This window comes from Nycticebus coucang, chromosome 8 (genome assembly GCF_027406575.1).
Source record: "Nycticebus coucang isolate mNycCou1 chromosome 8, mNycCou1.pri, whole genome shotgun sequence".
NCBI classification, from domain to species: Eukaryota; Metazoa; Chordata; class Mammalia; order Primates; family Lorisidae; genus Nycticebus; species Nycticebus coucang.
Window position 1 is genome coordinate 97,626,694 of NC_069787.1, and position 8,883 is coordinate 97,635,576.

General features: G+C 52.9%; 1 protein-coding gene across 4 annotated transcripts; it reads left to right on the top strand.

Annotated features, from left to right (window-relative positions):
• Window positions 1–1,230: 1,230 nt before the first annotated feature.
• PPM1M (protein phosphatase, Mg2+/Mn2+ dependent 1M) lies at window positions 1,231–7,105 on the top strand. Of its 4 annotated transcripts, none has more exons than XM_053600015.1 (10): window positions 1,233–1,559; window positions 2,208–2,331; window positions 2,473–2,727; window positions 3,166–3,278; window positions 4,116–4,200; window positions 4,676–4,794; window positions 4,971–5,034; window positions 5,284–5,391; window positions 5,499–5,647; window positions 6,108–7,105. In XM_053600015.1, the coding sequence occupies exons 1-10, from the start codon at window positions 1,336–1,338 to the stop codon at window positions 6,373–6,375; spliced, it is 1,509 nt and encodes a 502-aa protein (XP_053455990.1). In that variant the 5' UTR covers window positions 1,233–1,335; the 3' UTR covers window positions 6,376–7,105. The 4 variants fall into 4 exon arrangements, with proteins under 4 accessions (XP_053455991.1, XP_053455990.1, XP_053455993.1 ...); XM_053600018.1 differs by having other exon boundaries at window positions 5,973–6,156; XM_053600017.1 differs by having other exon boundaries at window positions 1,235–1,559; window positions 5,987–7,105.
• The last annotated feature ends 1,778 nt before the right edge of the window (window positions 7,106–8,883 follow it).

Consider the following 8,883-nt stretch of genomic DNA (forward strand, 5'->3'; position numbering starts at 1 on the left):
CTGGGAGGAAGTGGGGCCTGCTGAGCTTGCACCTGGGCTAGGGAGTAGAGGTAAGGGTAGGAATGCCTCATATAGCTGTTGTGGGGGCATTAGGTTGTGGAGCCTTAAGAGCTTTGAGTTGGCAAGCCCTGGCTTCCTGGAGGAAAGGGGAAGAGAAATTCCCTGGGGAGGGGGCACTGAGTCAACTGTCCTGTCATAATGGAAGCAACAAAGCTCTGGAGACTTCCCCTCTGGGCCTCAGAATCTTCCATTATGAAATGGAAATAACAGCAATGTACAGGGAACTGGACATAAGGGACAGAATAGTGACAATGTGCTCTGTTAACATGGAGATATGAAGGGGACGCTGCCACTGACTTCATGGTGACTGCTAGCCAGTGGTTGAAAGACTTCAACAAATCAAAGTCCGGCCCAGATGAAAGTCTTTCACTTCCCTTAGTCCCAGGTCTGAACTCTGACTAGTTGGAGCCTTTGGGGCACCAGAGCTTCCCCTTTAAACTACTATAGATTTCTCTTATCTGAAAGTCACTCACTTTAGTGAGGATCCTGCTGTCCAGAGAGGACATCTTGATGGCAAGAGCAGCCCTTTGAGAGACTGGCTTCCTGGCTGGGAGCAGCCTCTCAGGATTGGGAAGGCCAGGGTGACTACTAAGCCCCATCTGGGTGGAGGCCGGAGGACAGAACACTGTGCTCCGAGACACTTACTCAATGTGTCAATCTGACACCTTCAAGCACATCCTGTCCCCTTGCATAAGGTCTCTGCCCAGCAGGAGGAGTCTTGAGGCTCTACTATGGACCCTGGCCCGACTCCTACTCCAACTGACTTTCCATAGCCCCTTGGGTAGGGGGAGGGGCTTCCCCCTTGAAAGGCTGATGCTCCAAATGTGTGAGTGAACGTTCAATCCTCCTTGGTGTTACTGTGTGACATAGGGCCGTTGACTTCGCCTCTCTGGCGTTACCTGTTTTCCTGCCGGTAACGTGGGGTTGATAACAGCGTTTGCTCCTTAGGGTTGTTAAGAAGCTCGACAAGCCTGATAAGAACAGGGCAGCGGGCGGTGCCTGTGGCTCAAAGGCAGGGCGCCAGCCCCATATGCCAGAGGTGGCGGGTTCAAACCCAACCCTGGCCAAAAACCGCAAAAAAAAAATCTGGAAAAGAACAGGGCAGCAGGCCCACACACTCCAGGGCAAGAGGCTGGGGTTTGGGGACAACACTGCCCGGCCCCGCCCCCGCGCCAGCCACGCCCCGGCTCGCTTCCTCCTCCGGAGGGTAGCGGGCGGCTAGAGTCGCCGCGGCCCTCTGCCCCGGCCCCACCGGCAGCCCCCAGCCGCCGCGCCATGTCCGCCGCCTGGTTCCGGCGCCGCTTTCTGCCCGGGGACCCGCTCCCCGCGCCGCGGCTGCCGGGGCCGCGTGCCAGCCCCGTGCCCTACCGGCGGCCCCGTTTCCTGCGCGGCTCTGGCTCCAGCCCAGGCGCCGCCGACGCTTCGCGCCGCCCGGATGCCCGGCCAGTGCGCAGCCCAGCGCGGGGCCGTTCGCTGCCCTGGAATGCAGGCTACGCCGAGTGAGTGCCCCCGCTCCAGGCGACCTTTATCCCGGCACCCCTGTGGGATTCGTCTTGGAGTTCTTTGCTGTCTTAGAAAACAGTCTAAGTTGAGTGATCCCCACCCCACCTGTGGATAACCCCTTCTTGTCCTCACCTCAGGACCCCTGACAACCTCCCCCTTAGCCCAACCCAGCCTTTCCTCTGGGACTCCAACCTCAATCAGAGAAAAGCTGGAGTGGGAGAACAACCTGCACGCCAAGGGTTTCCAAGGCAAGCGGAGACTCCTACCGGCCCAGCGTTCTGGGCTTGGGAGATATCCCCAAACCCCACCCCCACCCATCTTATTCTGGGTATGGCCTACGTCTTGTGGGGCAGGGAATGTGAGGGAGCCCCAGATTTTGTCAGGCAGCCCGCTCTTATCTCCTAGCCCTGGGTTAGTAGGTAGGGGCCGGAGGAGCTGGGCCCTGGCTTTTACCTTAAAGGTGGGGCCACTGAATAGTTAGGAAACTTACATGGTGGTTGTCCAGGTGTGTGTCAGGGACAGCACTGGGAGCTATTGCCTCAGAGGGGAGGGCTTCTCACTCTGTGTGCCAGCTCAGGTCTCTGTACCCACGGACACAACATAGGTGTGTCTCTGAAGGGTCACTGACCACTTGCTGGCCTCAGGATCATCAATGCAGAGAAATCTGAATTCAATGAGGATCAAGCTGCCTGTGGGAAGCTGTGCATCCAGCGATATGAGTTTGGGGCTGGAGAAGATCAAGAGTGGCTGACCCTGTGTCCAGAGGAGGTACGTGTAGCCCAGACTGAGCCCCTGTTACAGGCTAGGGCCAGGACCTGCAGGCTGAGGTTCTTAACCTGCTGCCCCATGTCCTAGTTAAGGCTGGGCTGAGGAAGCCAGGCAGGACCTGACACAGCCCTTCTTGTGCAGTTCCTGACAGGCTACTATTGGGCACTCTTTGATGGGCATGGCGGTCCTGCAGCAGCCATCCTGGCTGCCAACACCCTGCATTCCTGCCTGCGCCGGCAGCTGGAAGCTGTGGTAGAGGGTGTAGTGGCCACTAGGCCCCCTATGCACCTCAGTGGCCGCTGTGTCTGCTCCAGTGATCCTCAGTTTGTGGAAGAAAAGGGCATCAGGGCAGAAGACTTGGTGATTGGGGCTCTAGAGAGTGCCTTCCAGGAATGTGTGAGTGTGTGGCCTATGGCTGGGGAAAAAGGGAAGATTTTGCCCCTAGGGACCTAAGGGAGTAGCATTACTATACACAGTGGGGATCACCCAGATGCTTGGACTGGGAAGATGAAACTGGGTTGGTTTGTTACTAACAGCCATCATTGTCATCATAGCCCCTCCCATTTAGTGCCTACTATGTGCTAGGTGCTTTTACCTGCAGTGTCTCATTGTACACCCTGTTAATCCTTGGTACAGGGGCTGGTTTCTCTTCCTCTATTTTGAGTAGCACTTCCCTTATCTAGATCTGACTACAGGGATCTTGGAGGCATGGCTGGACTTTGGGTTGGGACTGTCAGATCTGCTGGTAGAAGTGAACTGTAGGGTGGGGACTGGGGAACAAAGTGGTATGGTGACAGTACAGGTAACCGCTAAGGTAGCCTTGGTTTGCCCCAGGATGAGGTGATCGGGCGGGAGCTGGAGGCTTCAGGCCAGGTGGGCGGCTGCACAGCCTTGGTGGCTGTGTCCCTGCAGGGAAAGCTGTATGTGGCCAATGCTGGGGATAGCAGGTGAGTGAGCTGCCCCTTGGGGGGTGGGCAGGGGAAGGGCGGGCAGAGCACAAGAGGCAGTGGGAAATAGTAAAGGGTGGATGGAAGTGGAGAGATAGAAAGGGAAAAGACTGGGTAGCGCCTGTGGCTCAAAGGAGTAGGGCGCCGGCCCCACATACTGGAGGTGGTGGGTTCAAACCCAGCCCAGGCCAAAAACTGCAAAAAAAAAAAAAAAGAAAGAAATGGGAAAGGATGGGAAAGGTTGACTGGCTGAGTTGCTTGTCTATGTACTTTGCATGTGTCGAGTGTGCAGGTGGGCAGCGGATGCCAGGGAGGGCAGGGAGCTCAGGTGCCAGATTGAAGGGCTTAAGTCTATACCCTGCAAAAACCAGGCAATCAGCCAGGCAGAGTGGCTCATGCCTATAATCCTAGCACTCTAGGAGGCCCAGGCTGATAGATTGCTTGAGCTTAGGCGTTCAAGACCAGCCTGAGCAAGAGCAAGACGAGCCCCATCTTTACTGAAACTAGAAAAATTAGCCAGGCGTGATGGTGCATGCCTATAGTCTCAGTTACTTGGGAGGCTGAAACAGGAGGATCACTTGAGCCCAGGAGTTTGAGGTTGCTGTGAGCTATGACACTGTGGCACTCTAGCCTGGGGCAACAGAGTGAGACTGTCTCAAAAAAAAAAAAAAAGAAAGAAAGAAACTAGGCAGTCATGGAGGGCTTTGAGCAAGGAATTAGTGTGGGCAGAGCTGGCTCCTGGCGATTGACAGAGGGGCTGGCAAGAGGGTGGCCATGGGTAAGGGTGGAGTCCACCTCATAGACCTCCCTTTTTCTCCCTTCCTCAACCCCATCCAGGGCCATCCTGGTGCGGAGAAATGAGGTGCGGCTACTGAGCTTTGAGTTCACCCCAGAGACTGAGCGGCAGCGAATCCAGCAACTGGTAGGTGCCCACGGGAGGGGAAACTGTAGAGCCATACCCTAATTCCTGGGTTCAGGGTGGCGCCTGTGGCTCAGTGAGTAGGGCACTGGCCTCATATACCGAGGGTGGCAGGTTCAAACCTGGCCCTGGCCAAACTGCAACAAAAAATAGCCAGGCTTGGCGGCGCCTGTGGCTCAGGGAGTAGGGCTCTAGCCCCATATACTGGAGGTGGCAGGTTCAAACCCAGCCCTGTCCAATAACTGAAGAAAAAAAAAAAAAAATGTTACATTAAATCTGGACAAAAAATAGCCGGGCGTTGTGGCGGGTGCCTGTAGTCCCAGGTTGCTGTGAGCTGTGACGCCATGGGCGACAAAGGGAGACACTATTTCTAAAATAATAATAATAATAATAATAATAATAATAATAAATTCCTGGGTTCAGGGCCAAAGGAGGCCATAGGAGGGAGCCTGACCTGAGCATAATCTTCCCAACCCAGGCTTTTGTCTATCCTGAGCTTCTGGCTGGTGAGTTCACCCGACTAGAGTTCCCTCGACGGCTGAAGGGGGATGACTTGGGGCAGAAGGTTTTGTTCAGGGATCATCACATGAGTGGCTGGTGAGCAAGCTTGGGGAACATGGTGGGAAAGGAGAGCCTTGGGGTTTAGGCCCAGCTGTATGTCTTGGGGCAGTTCCCCTTTACCTGGACAGGGTGCCTACAATGAGGGCCCTAAGTTGGGGGGAGTTGAGGTGAGGTGTGGAGCCTGGGTTGATGCTGGGGTCTGCTCCTGGTAGGAGCTACAAATGTGTGGAGAAATCGGATCTCAAGTACCCGCTGATCCATGGACAGGGTAGGCAGGTCAGTGCCTGGCCCCCCTCTAATAATCCCTCTCCACTTGCCCCCTGCAGAGATGGGAGCCCCTGTGTCCCTTCATGGTAGTTGTGACAGGTGTCTAGTGATTGTTCTGAGACCAGAATGTTGTTCCCTCAGCCCAGGGCTCCTGAGTGCCACACTCTACCTCTCCTGTGTGCTCTGCAGTGCTGCAAACTAGCACTCGGACATTTGCTGCAGGTGTTTGCCATCACTTCACACTTCCCTTCCCACCAGGCTCGGTTACTGGGAACACTGGCTGTCTCTCGAGGCCTGGGAGACCATCAGCTCAGAGTCCTGGACACGAACATCCCGCTCAAGCCCTTCTTACTCTCTGTCCCACAGGTGAGGAGACAAGGGCATCCACCTCACCTCTCATCTCCCCAGAAATGCAATGAGTCTGGTGGGGGCAGGAAAGGGAGTCCTGAAGCATCCTCAGGCTTAACTTGCAGGTGACTGTGCTGGATGTGGACCAGCTGGAGCTGCAAGAGGAGGATGTGGTTGTCATGGCAACTGATGGACTCTGGGATGTCCTGTCCAATGAGCAGGTGGCACGGCTGGTACGGAGTTTCCTTCCTGCAAACCGAGAGGACCCACACAGGTAATGTAGCTGCTGGGGACCTGCCTGGGCATGGGTTGGTGTCAGCAGCAACACCTAGAAGTAGTTATTACTGAGAAGACAGCACTGACCAGGGCAGGTGGCCATCATCAGGGCTGTCTCAAGCTTCCCTAAGGGAAGGGAAAGCATGGGTTCCAAAAATCTGGGTCTAGACTCCTGTGGTCCAACCTGTGGCCCTCTCTACTAATTGTTTGCTTGGCTCAGTCAAACTGCATTGCTTGGGTCCCCAAGTGTCCAGTCCTATGCAATTAGTTCTCCTGAAGGGTTGGGCTTACCTCTTTGCTCTGCCCCTAAAGTATATCTATAGGATGATCTTCACAGGTTCTTGGAGCTGGCGAAAATGCTGATACACAGCACACAGGGAAAGGAGGACGGTCCCACAGGGGAAGGGCAAGTGTCCTATGATGATGTCTCTGTGTTTGTGATTCCCTTGCACGGCCAGGGCCAACGGAGCAGTGGCCACTGAAGATTCAGACACTGCATCCCAGAACCACTCCAGTGCCAGGTGTGGTCTGGGCATCCCTCCACTATGGCCAAGATCAGTTTCTGCCAGTGCTGTCCCCAGCCACAGCCTCTTGCCATCTATCCATTTCAAGTGGAACATTTATATAAGGCAGTCAAAGCTGGAAGAGTGTGGAGAGCCCAGCCCACCAGGTCTTGTTTGCAATGATATATTTAAATCTCTTTGGCAGAAGCACTTTACAACTTAGAAAAACCAAATGATGCTCTTCAGACAAGATCTTCAACAGCCCAAAGCATTATTCTCAGATAGAGACAGCTAACCTAAGGATATTAGCCAAAGATGCCAGCAGGGGCAGCTATATGTTTGGATCCAGGTCTCCAACCCAAGGATGTCGGGGCATCCATTCAATCCCCAAAGTCCATGCAGCATGCCTTGTAGAAAGCTTTGGGCAAGCTCATATCTGTTGGAACAGCCTTCTTGAACACAGCCCCTATGAAGACAAGCTCAGGTCATGTCCAACTCTTCCCCTGCCACTGGAGGTGAGGCACAGGCCCTAGGGCTAAAGTTGTGGGAGAGCAAAAAGGGGTAAAGCTCTTGAGTTGGTTGGGAAGGAGTCCTCTCCAGTTGTTTTTTTTTTTTTTGAGACTGTCGCCCTCAGTAGTGGCCTGATGTCACAGCTCACAGCAACCTCAAACTCTTGGGCTTAAACAAGTCTCTTGCCTCAGCCTTCTGAGTATCTGGGACTACAGGCGTTGGCCACAACACCTGGCTATTTTTTGGTTGTAGTGGTCATTGCTGTTTGGCAGGCCCAGGCTGGGTTCGCTCTGGTGTATGTGGCTGGCACCCTAGCTGCTGAGCTATAGGCGCCGAGACTCCAGTTGCTACTTATAGCCTGGCCCTATCTCTCCCTTAGTCTGATGCTGCAACACCTTGCTTGGTTGTTCCCCATCACCTATTATTAAATGTATACAGAAGAACTCTTGTAAATCGTGTATTGCTGTACAGGTTGGATCAAGATCTATTGTTGTTGCCTTCTAATGGATTAGTCTTAGCTCCAATTTGCAAGCTTGCATATAATCAGGACTGCACTTTCTCTGCAGCCTTCCTAGTTCTCAGCTTGGGTGTTCCTCAGAGAATCTTTGCCCAGAGAATAGAAAGTTGTCACCACTTGTGAGCTCTGGGCTTAAAGACACTAGAAGAGTTTAGCCTTTTTACTTGGGTTTTTTCTTCTTTTATTTGGTTTTTAGAGATAGTCTTAATCTGTTGTCCAGGCTAGAGAACAGTGAGGTGATCACAGCTCACTGCAGCCTCAAATTCTTGGGCTCAAGCAGTCCTCCTGCCTCAGTCTCCCAACTAGCTGGGACTACACCACCACACCTGGCTAATTTCTTATAGAGATGGAGTCTGGCTATGTTGCTCATGATGGTCTCAAACTACTCCTCAAGTGTTTCTCCCATCTCAGCCTCCCAAAGTGCTTTGATTATAGGGTGTTAGCTACCACACGCTGCTTCCATTTCGCTTACTTTTGAATGCAAACTTCTATAATGCTAGAACTAAACTTATTTGGGGCTTACTGTTTGATGAGCAGCTTAGTTTATCCTCTCTATAAGACCATTATCACCTGAACTCACCAAGGCTTAAGTCCTCAGGAAGTTATTTGTTGAACTACAAGGTGAACCAACTTCATAACTTCAGCTTTACCTGACTTTTCCTGAATCACTCCTACTTTATAGTTTACTATAGGCAATTCAGCCCTAAATTACAGCCAGGAAAGAGACATAGTGGGTTCCATGGTGGATGGTAAAACATGTATATTTAATTCATCTGAGAAGCTCTCAACTCCTCCATTTCTTGCTCACTTACTCATTGTAGATTTCATTTCCTCTATACTCTCCCAAGGCAAATAGGAAAACCTGCAACATCAGACATTTCCCATAGCTATACATTCATTCCATAGCACAAGACTTCTAGGCCTGAACCTGTTTACAGCTGAGTCCTGACAAGCTAGTTGGCCCTTGAAGCTCTAAGTATCCTCTCCAGGGCTCCCTCAGACAGGAAGCAGGCAAACATAGGAGTACTGCCCTGCCAGCTTGTAGGAGTTTCACTTCCTCTTTCCTCAGTACTGACCTCCTCCTCTCCCCAAGCAAAGTAAGAAAGTGTAGGCAGCATCCTGTGCTTGCTTCTTACCCACATCAACTGCTGTGGCTCACCCCCCACAGCCTGCTTGCCTAGTTCCAACCTAGCTTTTGGTCCTCAAGAGGCCAGAGCCTAGAGTCGGTGCAGTGGGTCTCAGTTACAAGCAGTCCAGGGGTAGGAGTGGCTGCTACAAGGGGCAGCCATGTTGACCTACTTGTTCATGTCTCCCAGCAGAGCCAAATGCTGTAGCTCTCCTCCCACCAGACAGAGGGGATCTTCTGAGTAGTCTGTCAGATCCTCCCATGCTTCTCCTACCACACAAACCAGGATGTTCCCTCTGCCAGTCAGAGTCCGTAACCAACCTCAATGACCACAGGCAATGTGGCAGACCCAAGGTTTTCTTTTCCAATTCAGAGAGGGCCAGGCAGCAGGTCCTGCAGCTCTAAGGATGCTGAGCTAGAGCAGTAGACTCCCAAGAGGTACAATCCACCAGCCAAGCCGTGGGTTACCAAGCAACTGGCCAGGTTTTCTGCCAGACCTGGTACAGGAACCTCAAAGAGGCCCCACTGTCCTTGTCCTCCAGAAGCCAGGGCCTAGTGAGATGAAACTTTTTCCAACT

Bases quoted from the DNA above. Each gene is read 5' to 3' on its own strand.
- PPM1M (XM_053600015.1), top strand. From the start codon at position 1,336: ATGTCCGCCGCCTGGTTCCGGCGCCGCTTTCTGCCCGGGGACCCGCTC. The intron at 3,279-4,115 runs GTGAGTGAGCTG...AACCCCATCCAG, and splicing joins GCCAATGCTGGGGATAGCAG to GGCCATCCTGGTGCGGAGAA. The intron at 5,392-5,498 runs GTGAGGAGACAA...CTTAACTTGCAG, and splicing joins TCTTACTCTCTGTCCCACAG to GTGACTGTGCTGGATGTGGA.